General features: G+C 46.1%; 1 protein-coding gene across 4 annotated transcripts in view; it reads right to left on the reverse strand.

Annotated features, from left to right (window-relative positions):
- LOC144103866 (protein AMN1 homolog) overlaps positions 1-18,826 on the reverse strand; it is a 39,397-nt gene that overhangs the window by 9,172 nt on the left and 11,399 nt on the right. For 2 of the 4 annotated variants that reach the window (XM_077636571.1, XM_077636573.1), the window contains exons 4-7: positions 18,344-18,558; positions 16,291-16,347; positions 12,025-12,136; positions 1,508-1,585 (exon numbers count right to left, since the gene is read on the reverse strand). In XM_077636571.1, the coding sequence (XP_077492697.1) occupies positions 1,521-1,585; positions 12,025-12,136; positions 16,291-16,347; positions 18,344-18,558 (449 nt within the window). In that variant the 3' untranslated portion in view covers positions 1,508-1,520. Of the gene's footprint in view, positions 1-1,507; positions 1,586-1,710; positions 6,460-12,024; positions 12,137-16,290; positions 16,348-18,343; positions 18,559-18,826 lie in introns of those variants that run through there. The other 2 variants (XM_077636574.1, XM_077636572.1) reach the window with 1 other exon arrangement.

The following is an 18,826-nucleotide window of genomic DNA, read 5'->3' on the forward strand; positions in this document are numbered from 1 at the left end:
TACGAACAAAGCAGCTCGGCAGAATGCAAAGAGGAAGCATCAGCGAGCTACGGAGACGGAAGAAGAACGACTTTCTAAGCGGCGTGCCCAGTATGCAGCTCGGCGACAACGTGCAACTTCCTCTGTGGAAACAGCAGAAGCAAAGGAAGAAATTATGAGTTTGCCCGACAGTGTGTCTCCTTCTACAAGTTCAGAACGCTGGAACGCGACTAACGGCAGAGGCGTGTCCAAGAAACCCCGGAACAGCGGCTCGAGAAGGAACGTGCGTTTCGAGAGAAGGAAAACGAAAAGCGAAGAAAACAGCGTGCAGAAGAAACACCCCAGCAGAGACAAGAGCGTTCGAAGAAAAGACAGGAGAAATCTCTCACCAAGGCTGGCCCGACTCAACCCGAAGGACACATTGCAGTAGAACGACGTGAAGAACATGCGAGAAGAGTAAAGGAGTTTGAGACGGCAACGCGTGAATTACACAGACGTTTACTAACAACCCGTTCGGCTATGCGTGTACAGTGTGTGACCGGTTGTGGCATAGACACTAGCATAACCCAAGACTACCACCAGCCACGGCCGTTTTTTTTTTCCTTTTTAGAAGCAGTCTTGCCATTCCGACGTCAATGTGCGTTACCATCTCGCTTACGTTCGCGATGTCTTCCAGCATGCCGAAACTCGGTGCTCGTGACCGGATTACAGGTGTTTGCACGATAGAGCCGCCTCATAAGACTACAGTTTTTTCGGTAGTTTTTTTTTCAGGGCTGCGGGGCATTTTATCATTCGACCTACGAATAACCCGGGCATAGATGTCGGTTCTTATTTTTGTTTCCAGTCTTCTCATGTTATGGATCTCATTTTGCCTCACCACATTACAGGTTGGATACTGTTGTGCTGTTCAATTAAGTAGTATACATTTCTGCGCGCATGTTCTTTTTATACTGTGCTCAGGCAATCTAGCTATGTTTATTTCAGTTGCAAAGGCCATACACTATATTGAAAAAGAATATGAGCAGCAGTGTTTGCTTGTTTATCTTTTCTGAATTTATTTTTTGTGCTGACCAGATACTCGATACCCGAAGCCATTTTTTCTTCATATTCATATTTGATTCGTATTCGAAAATTTCAATATTCGCACACCCCTAGTAATTACTCTATCACAGATGAAACTGTGTGCTTAAACTTCTTCTGCAATTAACTGCCGGATTGCAAATAAAACTAGCCCATAAATTCAGAAAGGCTAGGTTAGGTTTTGTTTCTGGGATTTAACATCCGAAAGTGATTCAGGCTATGAGGGAAGCCGTAGTGGACGGCTCCGCAAATTTCTACCACCTGGGGTTTTTAACATGTACTGACATCGTACAGTACAATTCGCCTCTAGCAATTTGCCGCCATCAAAATGCGAACTCCGTGGCTGAAATTGAACCCGCATCCTTCAGGTTAGCAGCCAATCACCATAGCCACTGTGCCACCGCGGCGGCCAATTAAAAAAAGAATAAGCAGTATATGGCTCCCTCACCTGCCAGCATCTGTCAGTAATTAATAAACCATGATAACTGCATCCTCCGATTCACTTCTCCCAACTCTGCTTCATCATCTAAGGAAGAGAATAAGAATTCAAAAACACAAATGTCAATAAAAAAAGTAATACTTAAATTGGATTCCTTACATGCTAAAACAATGGGTTATGAGGCGTGCCATAGTAATAGGCTCTAGCTGGATTTCAACCGCCTGGTGTTCCTTAGCATGCACAGATAAAACAGAACAGGTGCACACTCGCATGTCACCTCTGCAGAAACACATTCACTGTAGTCACGTCACTGCAGCCACTGAGCCATCAAGGTGAGGAGAGAGAAAAAAGGTTTTTTTAAATATACCGTGCATAATACAGAGATTGCTACATGCATCACGATTAAGCTGTGCACTGCATGAAAGGCAAATCACCGCACAAATTTCCTTTTAGTACACTTTTCATTTCATTGCCCAATGTTTAAATGGCAACTCCAGCGTTTTTTTTTTACCTTGCCTGATTTTACTGAAACCTTCAAGGTATGTTCTCCGCAGTTTTCTGGTCCTTTGTGCCAAGTTTCGCAGGAGGGTACTATTTTGTTGCAGTGCAAAAAAATGTGAAAGTCTCCCATTTTGTGTGTGGCCTCAATTGGGAGATTCCTACAGGCAACCTTGAGTGTGTGACATCAATGAAGGACACATGGCCATTCATATCCGGTCCGCGTTTGTTGAACAAATTTCCAGCTGGCTTTAGGTAATTTCAGACAAATAATCACTGAAGCTCTCAAATACGGTCACCAGCAACAAGCATGCTGTGCAGGTGCAGTGACAAAACCACCACATGACAGATCACTGAAGCCGCAAGCATCCCGAGTCTAAAGGACCACTGTGTGAGTACACCTTTCATAGCCCTTCTGGATAAGTAAGAAGTTGCGTTCCCTATTGGAAGCTGGGCGATTCTAGTTTCCCTGCGTGATTCCCGTTTCTGATTTCTGGCTTTGTACTTGTTTTTTGACGCTTTCTGTACATTTACCCAAGTGACAAAACAATAATCGGCACAAGTTAGTCAGTGCCTGTATCGCGACTTCCCTTTCTGTGTTTTCTGTACAGTTTTGTGCTGTTTTGCTTCGCAGATGAATAAACAACTAGCTCGAAATGTATTATTTAAGATTCTGCGCAACTGTAATAACGAGAAAGCATAAGAGCTTGTTAAATTCGTATCTTATCAAGGAAAGCAAAAGAATACATCAGCGAAATGATGACCAAGCTTTATAACTGTGAAGTATATTTCCCAGAAGGCACGGTGACGTGAACCCTTTTTTCCTCTTTCCTTCCTTGTATCTGCTTTTGATACCCTTCTGTGCCTCTGCTGGCAAGGTCATGTGTATATATATATATCTGTTCCCAAAATAAACCACAGCTGTTAGTTTGCACCTGTCCAGTCTTACCCTTTCCTGTGAACGAGATATGCACAACTTATCTTTGTATTTCTATGAACCAACTTGCCCAACATCGCATCCTACTGCCTTAGTAATGTTCTGACATGCTTGTTTATAAACGTATGTTTCTTTTCAGAGTTTCACTGCCTGGTGTTGGTTGCCGCATGGCTTGTAGTCAGTGTTGGCGGTAACGTGTTACAAGTAACGGCATTACCGGTAACGTGTTCCTTTTTTTGGTAACTTAGTAACGTACTCGTTACCCTTCGGAAACTGTAACGGGTAACATACTTACGTTAACATTTTTCGGTAACGTGAGGTGTCACGTTACTAGTTACTTTTTGTTCCAGTTGTCCGCCACTCCGCCCGCTTTTTTTACAAAAAAAAAGTGCAGAGCACCTAAATTGATGTTGCAAATAAACAAACAGGTGCTCTCGACTACCTCTGTTGCGGCTCGCATGCATGCCAGAAAACACATGCTCTTGACGACGCAGCCAACTAAAAAAAAAAGGACAGAACAGCCGTAAAGCACGAAACATGTGCACGAACACGCATTCACACTTGCTTTCACCTACCTCCCCTTCCCGAACCGCTCACACACACAACTGCGGAAGAATGCTGAGCATTTTTGAACATCACATTTTGCAGAATTATTGTAAATTTTTTAGAGTTAAGTGATGTTTTCTTTGTGAAGTTAGAATTGGTGATGAAGTGTCATTTTGTATTTAATGTCACATTCGGAAAATGGCTTCACTATGTGCCACAGTTAGAATCCATCACATGTAACCCTACACGCAACTTTAAGCCACTATAACATTGCTAAGCTCCTGCACATTTGTGCAAACTATTCCCGTTAAATCAGGATTTCGCGCAAAATTGTTGTTTGGGCTAGAAGTTTTATGTGAAATATGAGCTTTATGAAATTGTTATCGTGAGTTCTTAACGCAAAGACGCACTAATTAGAACTTATGGCCATGAAGTAACGCGCGGTACTTTTTTTCGGTAACAGTAACGCGTTACTTTTTTTGCAGGTAACATAGGGCGGTAACACGCTCCTTTTTTTTAGCGTAACGAGTAATGTATTTAGTTACTTTTTTTCGGTAACGCCTACAACACTGCTTGCAGTGTGCAGGTGCACTTTAGAAGCTTAAAACATGAGAAAAGAAGATAGAGATGACACAACACGAGTGCTTCTTAATGCTAAAGCTTCATTGGAAGAACACAGATACAGAAGCCAACCTCATAAACCTTCTATTGAACAGCCTAGGAGCAAACAACTGCAAACAATTCAGGCCAGAAGCGGCAGTCCTAGAAAAAATTGCAGGAAAAGTTAACATAGGTGACCCTTTCCAAGGAAGTGGGTGATGGAAATTTCAAGAAAGCACTGTATATTGTTACATGGAGACTAGCTGAAGAATGAGGCATGAAGAAAGATAGCATAAATATGATTTAATGGCCGCTGGCCTAGCACCAGCACTCCATCCCGTGCCAGTGCCAGTTTTATTGTCTTCGTCACACTACCTGGGGCCACCGAGCAATCGTACCGATCCTTGAGGAAGAGACGCATGAAATGGTGATGGTCTTCAGGGGAAGGCTCCACAGTAAGGAGAAAGTTATGAAGTGCTGGCCAGCACGATGAAGGAGATGGGCGAATAATTTTTGGTCTGCAAAGCTTCCAGGCCGCAGGTCGCCGGAACCCAATGGCCGAAGCCCTTGGATGCGCCGAACGGCATGAGCAGGGGGGCTGTGTCCTCGCAGGTGGGCGGCGTCTCAGGTCGGTGGGGTCTGAAGGTCTCATTGCGTCTGACAAGTTTGCTGCGCCAGGTTGTCAGGGCAGGTGACAGGGCGGGGGGAGCAGCGAGGTCGGTTTAGGTCTTGCAAGCTGAAGCACGGCCGTGTGTCCAAGAACTCACGGTCGACGACCACGGCTGACGGAGGACGCTGAACCTCTGGGACCAGGGGATGATACTCTGCACTTATGCTGCTAGAAGTGTGGCTTAGCTGCAAGAGTGAGTGAGTGAGTAAGTGTTTATTGAAGAGAATGGTGGCTGGAGCGCATATGCGTGGGCCCTCAGTCCAGGGCTCTGGAGGTTTCTGCCGATCTTCTGGCAATGAGGAGAGCTGCCTGATTGTCGAGACGTCAGCTGGTCGGCTGCCCCTCCCACAACTCCAGGGCCGCAATACGTGGCTTCAGAAGGTGGGGTTTTTGGGGACATGTCCATGTGATATGTGTTACGGTTGTGGTGTTGCCGCACCAAGCGCACCAAGCTCCACCAAGCGGACAAATGTTCAGCTGCAAGAGCATTTGTCCTCTTTCCTTGCTTTGCCTACTGTGTACCATAAGGAATGAGTCATGCAACTGCCAGCCAGAGAACTTTTTTTGCAAAGGCTCAGTGGTAGCTTTCACTATGGACTGCTTGTGTCCTAGCGTGAAACTTGTATGTGGGTGGTACAGAAAAGTGAGGGCAAAAGACAGAACAGAGATGATACAAGGAATGTCGTCTGGATGAAGGTGTACTTTTCATGAAATACACATTATGCGCAGCTAAAGTGAAAATAAGCGAAGTGCTGAAACAAGAATAAAGAGGAAAGAAAAAGGACAGATAAGTGCAGGGGCGGGCGCAGCTACAAATGATTTAAAAAATTAGCTGCGGTTTAACTACTGCTGAACCTGGTTAGAGAGTGAAAGCTACGGTGCATCGGCCATGTAGATGCGGCTTGGCATCTATAACATCGAATGTGTTACGCGCACTGGATAAGCAGCGCACCCACCCTGCCACACTGGCTGGTGGCAGTTAAATTAATAGCTGATCGCAAGAAATTGGTCGCCCAGTGAACGCTATACGTGCGCTCCTCGCTGCACTCGCCCTAGACCAACGTCACAACGGCTGCTTCCGTCGCACAACATCACGCGATATCCACGTGACTATTCTACCGCTCGCTACCGGCGAACAGAAAGGTCAAAGGTTGAGGTCAAAGGTCAAGTGGTGCGACACCATAGTGGACCAGATATGGTGAAGCCTAAAGCCACACTTGTTTTCTGGCTCACTTGATGGTCAACCGGCAAGGCACGGCGAAATCGGCTTTACCTAGTGTAGTGAAGCTTTTGCTTCAAAAGTCCATCTCATTACATCTCATCACTGAAGACTGGCTCAAACAAGGATTGCAACTGTGTTCTATCTAAAAGGTTTCTGCCATTTGGAATATGCGATAATGATATGTTTCGTTAAAATGACAGTGTTAGGAAAACTAGGTCTGCAGCCACAAGAGTGATAGTGGCTTGATGAACGGGAGCTTGTTGGACTTTGTAAAGAATCGAAATGTTCTTTTAAGTCAATATTGACACAGCATCCTCCTTGCTGGCAAATATACATCCTACCACACACAATGGGACATTGGTGAACAACCCGGAAGCAGCACCAAGTAGTATTGGTAATGTGCTTGACTTGAGATATCATGATGGCCGCAGCTATCTCAGCATTTTCCACGAGTGCGGAAAGTCATCTTCGCAGCCTTGCTATCCAACCTGGAAAAGGCATGAATTTAAGTTGAGGATAGTGCAGAGAGCAACGAGAAGAAAAATGGTAGAGATAATGTGAAGAGATAGGAACATATCCTAGTGAAAATGAAGAAGCAATTCGCATGGGCAGGGCATGTAATGCAAAGGCAAGATATCCGATGGTCCTGTAGGGCAACGCAACAGATTTCAAAAGGTTTTAAATGTAGCAGGGGGCAGCAGAGAGTCAGGTGGGCAGAAGAGATGAAGTTTGCGGGGATAGGGTGGCTGCAGCTGACACAGGACCAGGTTACCGTATATACTCGTGTAAGGGCCGCTCCCGTGTAAGGTCCACACCCCCAACTTTGGAGCCGAAATTTTTGAAGAAAAAAAATTACTTGCTTAGCCAAGCACGAAAATTTGTGCACCAGCAAAAGTTAAATTTCACAAGTTGCTACTCGATGGCACTAGCTGCTTTCAACCCCCTATTACCATCAGTGCTTTGAGATCACGTGGGGACGGAGTCTTGTTTTTGCAACCGTTTCGCTCCGGGAGCCATTTTTTCTTTGTTGGTGCTGTGGTCTTGGGCAGTGTGTTGGTGGGGTTGTGGTTACTGTATGCAGAGTTGTTCAGTGAATTGCGGCCTATGTTTACCACTTGGTGGATCGCGGTCTATCTCTATCACTTGGTGATGATAAGCAGAGATTTGATTTCGCACACCGTGGCCTTCCAAGCTGAGTCATTGCTTACGCCTAGAAAAACATGGCAAGCGGGCGGATGGACGCAAGTTCGACGTCAATGAGAAGTGTGTGCGTCGGTGGTGCAACCAGAAAGAACAGCTCGCTGGTAAAATCCGAAACCGGAAAGCATTCCGCGGGAAGCAGTGCAAGTTTCCGGAGCTTGAAAAGGAACTTGTGCAGTACATCACGACGATAAGAAAAAACGGCTATGCAGTGTCAATGGAGATGATCCGAGTGAAAGCCGTTGCCATCGCTCGCCACATGGGTATTCCGTTTGCGAATTTTAAAGCAAGTAGGGATGGCTTCAACGCTTTATGAACCGGAACACACTCTGCATTTGGCGCAGACCAGAATTTGAACCAAGGTGAATGGAATATCAAACCAGATGGACGGCACCGAAGACGACTACCTCTAGGAAGGTGTCCATAAGATGAGCTCTTCAAGTAGCTGCCAGAGCAACAGCTACGAAGAATTTCCTTTAGTAAAGTACGTGTGGTCATTTATCAGTGTTTAGATTATTGTGTACAAGCATCACAACAGTGGGACGTTTCTGCAGACACATATAGGCCTGACTTCTGTAAGAGCCACACCCTGTCAAAATCTCGGAAATAACTGCGGTCCTTACACGAGTATACAGACAAACCCATTTATCACAATACTGAAGTGCCACAGAAATACCATCATTATAACCGATAATTGTTATAACAGGGTTGTGCTGATAAAAAGAAAACAATGCAAACTTTAGAGCATCTACAGTAGCCGACGGGTAATTCGGACTCCGATAATTCGGACTTGTAGGATATTTCGGACCTCGATGAGGCACCGTCTATGGAACCTTAGAAGCACATACATATTTGCAACGGATATTTCGGACTTCAAATGTCCGAAAGCTCGATTTTTCAGACTAATTTCAGCCGCCTGTGGGCCAAAATTGGCCATCTTATCGGCTTTTCGCCGCCGCAAAAGGCGCCATATTGGATTGAGGTGGATTTCGGCTGCAGTTGGATTGGTTTGAGATATTTTCGGTACCTCATTGTTGCCAATAGAGGTCCCTGCGGTCTCTGACACTTCGAGGTGGCAGCCGGATTGTCATCGCCGTCAACTTATTTTTGTCGCCGACGTTGTCGCAGGCAGTTATCGCTTGTCCCATATGTTGAAAATTGGTTGTTGGGGGAACGAAATTGTGCAGGAGCTATCTCACATCTCGGCGGGAAGGGATAAAGGAGGGACTCAGAGAAGAAAGGAAGAGGTGCCATAATGGAGGGCTCCAGAATAATTTCGACCACCGGAGGATCTTAAACAGTGCGCACTGACATCGCACAGCACACAGGCGCCTTTGCATTTTGCCTCCATCGAAACGCGGCTACCGCAATCGGGTTCCAACCTGGGTACTCCGGATCAGTAGTCGAGCGCCCTAACCACTGAGCCACCACAGCGGGTCTCATGCATTCGCCATTCACCGTTTCGACAATTGGGTTTCTCTGACCGCGTCGAACGAGTGGCGCTCAGTCTTCACGAAGTTACATCCATTTGCCGTTTTGTGATTGCGTCCGGCAGTTCCGCTGCTTTGAACGAAAAGTGCCTTATCTTTGCATGCGTTTGACGAGCGCTGTGGTGCACACTCGGGTTGCGGACAACATGGCCCCGCCGGGTACGTCAAAGAAGTGTGGGAAGTATTCCAACTAAATGCGGTGACTTTGATGTCTAGCGTGTACAGTGAAAGCATAAGTTTGGCGCAAATACAGGCGCAAATTGTCGCCAGCATGAGAAATTTTCCGCGAGGTAAAATCAGTGACATTTTTAATCCGATTTCATCTCAATAAAGTGATTTCTTGTACTTCATGAATTTTTCGGACTGTTCAATTATTCGAACCATTTTTCGGGTCCCTTCGAGTCCGACAAATCGGTCGGTGACTGTAATGACAGGATAGACCTGCAGAGGCTTGATTGTTCTAATGCCTGTGAAAGTTCGTTAATTATAACTTCAGGGGATCGGAAAATAAGTTTGAATTATCGAATGATCCAGGAAAGATAACAAGAACCGCTTGCATCATGGTGTATTTATCAGGTAAAAGACTGGACAGCGATTGCTTGCTTTTGAGATGCAAACGGCGCGACGATTATTTTTCACATTTCCGTGAATGATTTATTGCATGCATACTGTCGGGAGTGTCAAAGAAGAATTGCTCAAAGGTGGTAAGGGCCTCCCCAGCAACCTTCACGGTGCGACGCAGTACTGCTGGAACTCCACTGCTACTACGTCGCAGCCCTCGCAGGCAGCAGCGTCCCATGCGAGGAAGCTTCACTGCAGAAACTGCAAACGGCACGTGATGAGTGCACAGATTTGACGCAGTGCAAGAACCGATGAGAAAGAACCAAAGTGGACGAAAGCGCTCGCACCAATCAGTGCCTGAAACAGCATGCAGCTGGGCTCGGTTAGCTGGCTGATACGAGCTGGCGCGAAGTTCTGAAAAGCGAAACAGAGTATGCGGCCTAACTGACTTTGGGACGTGGCCGTATGTTTGTCATCGTGCCTACCATTGCACGCATGTTGAGGTATACGGATGACTCTGCAGCATAGAATTTAATTTTGTGTCGGAATATTTGGACGAACACTTGCCGCACCAATTTTGACGCAGCCTGCCTTCAGGAGCCCATTAGAATAACCGGTGCGAGACCCGTAGCATCCAATTTAGCAGGCGTACAATGCCATAGACATATATAATTGGGCATTGGCTAGGGCAGTGCTGGCAGCTCGAATTATCTGGATTTCTGATTAATGTAGGTCGAATTAACGAGCTTTTAGTGCACACAACTTGCATAGGTTCCCGTTCGTTGCTATCCGTGCCGGTGATAGCTGCCATGATCACCTCATTAGTGAGGTCATTTGTCGTGACTGCATCATAAGCGTGAAAGAATTCGACTCGACGCGCCACAATCATTACCGTTCACCGATGACCAAAGCACCATCATCACTGCACTAGTGGGAACTTCGTGCGCACCTCTGCGTCATTGGCATCTAGCCCGCGCTTTCTGGAAGCAATTCTTGACTGGAAATTGAAGGAGCTCGCAGAACCAAGCGTGCGGACAAAAGAAAAACCACGCTGGCAACACGCGTGCAGTGCACCGACGGATTGGGAGTATGCATGGCACGCGTGGCCGATGCAGCAACCCAGCAGCTTGTCTGATGCAATAGCAGGTTCCTTCAGGACAAGTGCAATCCGAAAAATTACCGAAGAACAGGGGAAGATGGGACAACACACACGATCACCTCCCCCGCGCCAGCTCTCACAAATAACGCAAAAAAAAAATGCGCCTCATTTTCTGCGAGTGGCTCGCCCCTCAGGAACGTTAATAATGGACTGCTCCACAAAGGCTCCCTACTTTCTTCTCTGCCTGGTTGCAAGGGGGGGAACGTCGTTTCTCCCCCCTGCGCCGCCACGACATGCAAGGATCCTCGGTGCGCCCGGCGTCTTCGAGTGTGTCACAGATCCTTTCGCTTTCTCTGGGTCACTGCGCCAGCTCGGTCTGTTGCTCAGCTCCACACGCACGTGCTTTTGAGCTGTAAGCTTCGTTTGGCTGGTGCAGTTGTAGCGTCTTACATGTTTTTATTTCTCTCAAGGTTGACTTTTACTGACCCAATTTAATTGTTATAACCTATTATCTGCTGTCACAGCATTGCTATAAGCAGTTATTTTACCATATAATACAAGTAAAGCTGATGGTGCTACGAGTGACCACTGTTATATCCAATATAGTATTGCTATAACCGATATTGTTATAAGTGGGTATGACTGTACACGTAACTGGAGAGATATGGGAGGGGTCTGTTCTGCAGTGGACGTAGTTAGGCGAATATGATGAATCCAGACAAAGAAAACAAAACTTCACAACTTTGTGAACAATGGTGACATGGAACCTGATGCGCTGTTCTCTGGTGTGTGGTAGAAGTGCTAGAAAACGAACTTCATGTGGTGTCTGTTTTCTAATAACATCTGACCCCCAATGTTGTAGTCTTGAATGAGACATCACACAAGGAGCTGCATTAAGATGCTGCCTGGAATCAGAATTCAAGGTAAGATATGTCTTCTAATAAACTAGCGATATACTATGCTCTGGCTTTCTGAGTTTACTTGGAAGTTTAAGTTTTCATAACTGTTTCCCTCAATGTTTGCAGTGCTGGTCCTTTTCTATTTTGTTCCTTTTTAAATATCTGAATAATTTCCTTTTGCTGTAAATAATTTTTGCTTCTTCCAAACAATTTTAGTTGAAGAATAGCATTCGTATCACAGCTCTTCTGTCCTTTCACTGAAATATTTAGGACAAGTACTGCGCAATTACCTGGTCATATGTGCCAAATTTCACAGCCGGGCAAAGTCTTGCAGCAGTGTAAATGAATTTTAAGATTTTACATTTCATGGCTTGTATGGGGGTGGGCAACCACCCAAGTGTAACGTCGCAGTTTGGCATGCTCATTGATATTAGCTCTGCATTTGCAGGAACAAAATTTCGCACTTGTTTTCGGTCACTTCACACAAATAATGACCTAAGCTGTCATTTACAGTCACCAGTTTAGCCAATCAACTCACACACGATAAGTTTTGGGATAATATCCGCATCATAGGTTGGTATGTCGCGATGTCATAGGCCAAACCCCTGTTTTGGCTTCAATTTTATAGCTCGTTCTGTTCTAAAATACTTCTAGCAGGTACATTGAGAAAACAGTTTTTGCTACTTTCCTAGCGGGGAGAGGAGACTCAAAAGCATGCCATGCAATTATCAACTGAAATTGTTCAGGAAACCGCTGGAGTTCCCCTTTAAGGAGTTACTACCATAGAGTGAAGTCGTAGCTTACCTGGAATGGCTCGGGAGCCTACCACGCTCAGAATTTTTAGTGCCGTGCAGTCTCTCATAAGCGCTTTCATGCCGATGTCATCGATTTGCATGCATCGCTCAGCGATAAACTCCTGCAGCAGAAAGAAGCAGTTTTCAATTTAGTCCAGTTCTACATCTTAAAACTGATACGGTGTTACACTATGGTTCTCTGCAGCAATCCTCAACAGCTTTCAAAAAGGCACTGAGGAACCCTGTGTGTCAGCCTGCGCTCCTTCCTCCATAACATGCATGAAAAAAAGGGCATGCAGATGCATGGCCCCTCAGAAAAATGCACATCTTCAATTAATAATGGCTAAATGTATGGCAAATCACATAAGCAGCCACACTGCTTACATTGCAATGTTACAGTATGGTTGGCTCAAAGTAAAGTGGATAGAAAGAAACATGGGGGTTGACAGATGAACGGAATTAGGTTCCCAGGGGATCAATGAAAGCTCTCCAAGGAACTCAGACATAGAACCCATACTTCACATGATAAACATGCTTACTGATGAATTACAGGGGTTTTGATACCACTAGTACAACTTACTTTACCCGGGGTACATCAAATTTTCAGATTGCGTTTTTGCTATGAAATGGCCGTATGATACTAGCAAACATTGATCACCACAAGATATTCATCTACGCTCAATACCTCACTCTTAATTGAATTGTTTTCCACTGTACAGTGCAATCCACTTGCCATATTTGCATGATTGTAAGTCGACCTATTTTTTTAAATTTTTAAATCCGAAGTGGGGGGGGGGGTCGACTTAAATTCGAAGCCAAAGTATCGCACCATAAATAAAGGCGAGACAAACGAGATATCAGGCATGCTGCAGCGTGGTTGAATTTTTGCTTCGCAGCTCCGTCACATCACTCTTGGTGCTGACCTTCAGCAGCTACTATGAAGGGCTAACACCTTCAGCGCTCACGACATCGTCCAGGTACTTCAATCGTTGGAATGCAAAGTGGCATTTCTCTGGTTTGAGCGAGAGGCTGGCCGATCGTATGGCCTCCAGTACTGCACTCAAGCGCTTGAGATGCTCGTCGTAGGTGGCAGAAAAAATGACATCATCAATGTAGGCGAGGCAGGACTGCCATTTGAGGTCAACGAGGACAGTGTCCATCATTCTTTGAAAGGTGGCAGGAACGGAACACAAGCCGAAGGGCAGCACCTTGAACTCGTACAACCCGTCAGGAGTAACGAACACTGTCTTCTCGCGGTCTCGTTCATCTACCTCAATCTGCCAGTACCCACTGCGGAGGTCAAAAGAAGAAAAGTAGCGGGCATGACGCAGCCAATCAAAATGAGCTATCGATTCGAGGTAACGGGTAAACGTCCTTTTTGGTAATTTTGTTAAGACTTCGATAGTCGACACAAAATCTCAGTGTCCCATCCTTCTTGACGACCAGCACAACGGGCGAAGCCCATGGGCTTGTAGACAGTTGTATGACATCATCCCGGAGCATTTCGTCCACCTGCAGTCGTATCGCCTCAAGCTCTCTCGCCGACACTCGATACGGGTGTTGACAAATAGGCTGCTCACTGTCATCAACTATGATGCGATGTTTCGTTATGGACGTCTGCCTGACCTTAAAGATGGTCGCAAAGCAGTCATGAAAAGAGTCAAGGATGGTTTGCAAGCGGCGATGCTGATCAGTGTTCAAAGCAGGGTTCACGTCAGCCTTAACTGTTCGACTAGGTCGCCCTGGAGGGGTGTCCCTGGACGTTGACAACACGCAGTGGGTGGCGGGCTCGCCAATTTCATCAAAATAGGCGATGGCTATATTTTTCGCCAGGTGGCGGTATTCGGCGCTAAAGTTTGTAACTAGAAGCTCAGTTCGCTGGTTCTGTAAGGCAACGACACCCCATGCGATGCAGACTTGCTGCCTCAGCAGTAAAGACAAGTTTGCTTCTGCGATGCCGTTGGACGCGTGGGGATGTCGCAGTCCATCGTAACAAATAAGCTGGCACGCGGAGGTAGAGTGACGTGGTCGTTGGACACTCGAAAAACGGGTCTTCCGGGCGCACTGTCGTCGGCTATGGCGCATGGGGCAGAGAATGTCACCATGAGTTTACGGAGGTCGATGGCAGCCCATTTTCGCGAAGAAAATCGAGACCGAGTATCAGGTCCTTGGAGCACTCAGCCAGCACAGCGAAGCAAGCAGTGAAGATGATACCGCGAATCTCAATCCTAGTGGTGCAGACGCACAGCGGCATCACCATGTGACCGCGAGCGGTCCGAATTTGTGTTCCGTGCCAGGGTGTCAGCACTTTTCGCAAGAGGGTAGCAAGACCACGACTCATCACTCAGAAATCTGCACCAGTATCGACGAGGGCAGTCACATGGTGGTTGTTAGCAAGGACAGGTATTTCGGCTGAAACAACCTCATTTTCTGGAACACGCGTAGTGAAAGGTTCCAGAGTGGAGGGTCGAGGTGTTCATAGAAATGGGGCATCGAACAGAGGCTGTTCTGGGCGTCGGAAGGTGGTCAGAGCAGGTGGAAGATCGGGTTGAAGGGTCAAGTCGGCGAGCGGAGGATCTTGTTCGAATTGCGGAGCAACGGCGGCCCTATCTCCAGAGGTCGCCGTCTTCAGTTTTCCGGGTGTGGACTACGGGACTGTCGGATGGACGGCTGGCGACCTGGGGAAGAGAACCGACGGGGCGACAGCGACCTGGACGGGCGCTGTGGCAAAGGCGCAGGGGGGACGCTGGATGACAGGTACTGCTTGATGTCACGGGGTTGTTCACCACAGCGTGGCCGGGGTGCGTCTGGTGAAAACCCTCGCAGGCCCATCTGATGATATGGCCAGTGGCACAGTATGTGGCCGGGTTCACCACAGTGGAAGCACAGGGGCCGGTTGTTCGATGTGCACCACACGTGCGCTTTGCTGAGGGGTGGTCGTGCATTGGAGAAGGCAGGCGAAGTCGAAAAGCATTGATGCGGTGCAGAAGGAGCAGGGCAGTAAAATGCCGGTGGTGCTGGCGCAGAGCTGCGCAACGCTTCACTGTACGTCATGACATACGGCTCAGGCAGCGGCTGGGGACAAGCCATTGGCTGCACCGCTCGACAGACTTTGCCGCGAATGACATCCGAGATGGCTCCAACACCCGGGTGTTGCTCGACAGGGCGAAGCTTCTGTAGCCACCAAAATGTCACCAAAAGCTGGCAGAAAGGGCAGAAGGGCACACCAGGACTAGCCAGGCAGACACACTCAGCGAGCCAACGCACGAGCCGGGGAAGGCAAGGAAGACCAGCGGGTGCTGTCCCACCACATGGCGGCGCCAGTAAATGGCTAACACTGTGGCATTATCGTTATATCTCGTATCATTATAAGTGGATTACACTGTATTTGCAGTCTCGGTTTCAGTTGCCGGACGATGGTTGCGACGTCACAAGTGAGTATGAGATCACGCGAGGCATACAAAAACTGCAATATAAACATTGTTTTTTTTTATTTTGATTCAGTCAAGCTCTTGCGTTAAACTGCTCCAGAAGCCCGATGGCAGCATGTGAACAAAAACCTATTATAATGCAGATTCTTGCATGACTCTCGACATCTGGTGCTCACTTGTGACGTGGCAGCAGTCTTACAGCTGCTGAAACAGAAACTGCATAGAAGGATAAATGCAAGCTACAAGCTAGGTACTGAATGCAGGCAAATTTCAAGTCGTGATTCATGCTCACTAATGTCTTACACATCATTTCAAAGGAAAAGCACACTGAATTCTCATTATGAGTAAGTGGGCACAAACATAACAAAAACACAGAAAGACCACAGGACTGGTGCTCTTTTCACCACTGGTTTATCAAAGGCAGCAACAAAAACTATCAGTCAACAAATCGAGGTTAAAGAACAACAAAAAAAGTCAAAACCTGCAGATAGCCTATTTCCCTTTTAGCCTGGGGTTTCCCAATAAACCAGCCGTGGAAACGGCGCCTGTCCTGTGGTCTTCTTTCTGCACCTTCGTAACGTTTGCGGCCACTAATTCATCATGAACAGCATTCAACTAGCCGAACTTCCTATGCCGTTCAACTGAATGCTGTCACTAGTAAACAATTCTTACATCAAGGCAGATAATTGAGTGAGTTGGTAAACATTCATTGTGAATATAACACAAGCGCTACAAACACAGACACAAAAGGGGGGACATAGCGCTCCCCCTGTCCCCCCTTGTGTCTGTGTTCATAGCGCTTGTGTTATCCACATGAACAATTACTAATGTAACATTGCACATACCTCCAAGGTCCACTTACACGCACCCCTGATCAGTGCGACAATGCCACGAGATGTGATCTATTCAGAAAGAGATGCAATGAAAAAGATGCAATGTTCAATTCAATTCGGTTACAGTGTTATAAGGGTTTAATGTCCCAAAGCTACTCAGGTTATGAGGGTCACCGCAGCAAAAGGCGCCGGGTAATTTCGACCCCCTGGAGTTCGTCACCACACTGACATCACACAGTACACAGGCCTCCAGCATTTAGCCTATATTGATGTTCCTTCCATTTAATTGTTCCCGCAACAAAATAAAATGAAATCAAACACAATGATTTTTTTTTCCTAACGCTTCAAGTTGAACCTATGAAAATGAAAGCACAGCCTAGTTTCCGAGCTGTTTGAAAGTTTTTCGAAGGAACGGAATGAATAACTGCTTCCACGAAACATGACCTCAGTTTTTTAGTCAGCAGGTGAGCCGTAACTACCAGTTTTCAAGCCTGGTCGATAGTTGGACGCACTGTTTTAACTCCACACCAACGGATCTTTAAGGGAAGGGACAATTGGCAGCTTAACTGGTCATCAGACTTCCACCAAAATTTCACAGAGACAAGACCAGCCCGTACAAGATGCACCAGTGTCGGTGAGAGGGCAGCAATTAAGAAGTTGTTCTACCTTAGCCCTTCAGGTTCCGCTGTTTATTTGAACTCAAAACAAATATTCTTTCCATCTAAGTAGCATATCCAGGTTTAAGGATGCCAATTCTTCAGTTTAACAATGAAAGACATCAACAGTTCATTTTTTAAGGGGCCAACACAAAATTTTGCAGTCGCAAAATGGGTTAATGGGTCAAAAACCAATTAAAGTGCGTGCATCGACGCTGAGTTTAGGACACGGATACCGGCGGCTGCACTACACCACCGTTCACTTCAAGACGTTCAATCAAAACCTGTCTTTTTCGGTAAAGGCATCACAAGTTTGAATCGACTGGCAGGAAGATGTTTAAACCCCATTTTCTCACTAATAAGAAGGAGCCAGTGAATCATTTTTTGCTGACAACAGTAGTAGTTGGATGGAGTTGTCCTCAATGTCAATTTAAAACAGACGTGCAGAGCCATCCAACAATGTGACACAGAAGATTCATGACCAGTATTAAGGCATGAAAAGGGCCGGAGTAAAAGAAACATAACACAGTGTGTCCAAAATATGTGGTTCCGTCACTGCACTTAGAGCTGCAGTATGCGGAGTCCCATAACGAAACTAATATACTCAGTTCTCAGAATGCACAGCCCTTGATCACAACATTCCAGACCCCCTAGGTGTGGACCAACTGATCAAATAAAACAGCTAAGTTTGTAGAAGTTCACCAAAATTCTTTTTCCTGGGGAACACACAACATACCAAATTAAGTCGTCCCACCTCGTAGTCGTTCCAGCCCCACCCCCCTCCCCGAGTGCATTGGACATTTTGCTTGCAAACTGAATACACTTCTGAATAAAAAAAATTGGTGCTAAGATGCATTTATCACGCCAGGTAAATTTTTTCAGAGTTTTCTAATGAAATTTTTCAAGAACTACAACAGGAAATGCTGCGGACTTTGTATTACACTGAACAAAGTCTACCACCTCCTTCAGCTGACTTTGTGCAGCAGTGCTATGCTCTGATCAAACAGCGACATTTGTTAGTTTTGTCTGCAGAAGGAGCAATCAGCTTCCGAAAAGCATGTAAACCGCACCGAAATAGGATGAGATCACCAACAGAAACATAATCATAAATGCTTGATCCGGTGCTGTATTTACTGCATGACAAACAGTTTTCCATTAAAAAAAATTGGTACAACTTGCGAGATGCATTTATCAAATGGGCTATAATTCACATGTCAGAAAAATGAAATTTTCCTGAATTTTAATGATTACAAAAGAAATGCGTTTATCATACAAGTTCACTCATTATGCAGGGAGACATGGTAAATCGAAAAGTCAGCGAAGCTACAGGGTGCACTAATTAAAGAACAACCGAAAAGCTTGCGAGATGAAAGACATCAAAAGGAAGCAAGTGAAGTCCAAGGAATCACCTGCGTCGATGAGAAGTTGACAGACCGCAAAAGACAGTGAAGGCCAAGCTGCTCAAGGCACGAATCATTGATGTTCTCGCATTCCTTCAGGTTGAGAACAGTGAGCCACCTGTTCTGCTCCGCAATTAGCTGCACCACGCTTCGCGAGACGCCCCTCATCCCGACAAGCTCAAGCCACTGCAATTCATGAAAGCACTTGAAACATTCCAGAAGACCTGAAAAAAAGAAAAGACAAAACAAACAAACAGATTGATATTTCCACCTAAATGCCTGAAGCAAAATACTGTCCCAATTTATAGAATACTTAATTGCTGTACGTCGCTTGTGCATACAAACGGCGGTATGCTGATAACATAGCAACTGAATATGCGCACCTACCGTGAGGGCGCCAAACAATACTGTAGCATGGACAGATGCCATACCATGCAAATACCGAACCAGCATACAAACAGATTTCCTTAGTGACTGTGCATGCTATGATTT

This window comes from Amblyomma americanum, chromosome 9 (assembly GCF_052857255.1).
Source record: "Amblyomma americanum isolate KBUSLIRL-KWMA chromosome 9, ASM5285725v1, whole genome shotgun sequence".
NCBI classification, from domain to species: domain Eukaryota; kingdom Metazoa; phylum Arthropoda; class Arachnida; order Ixodida; family Ixodidae; genus Amblyomma; species Amblyomma americanum.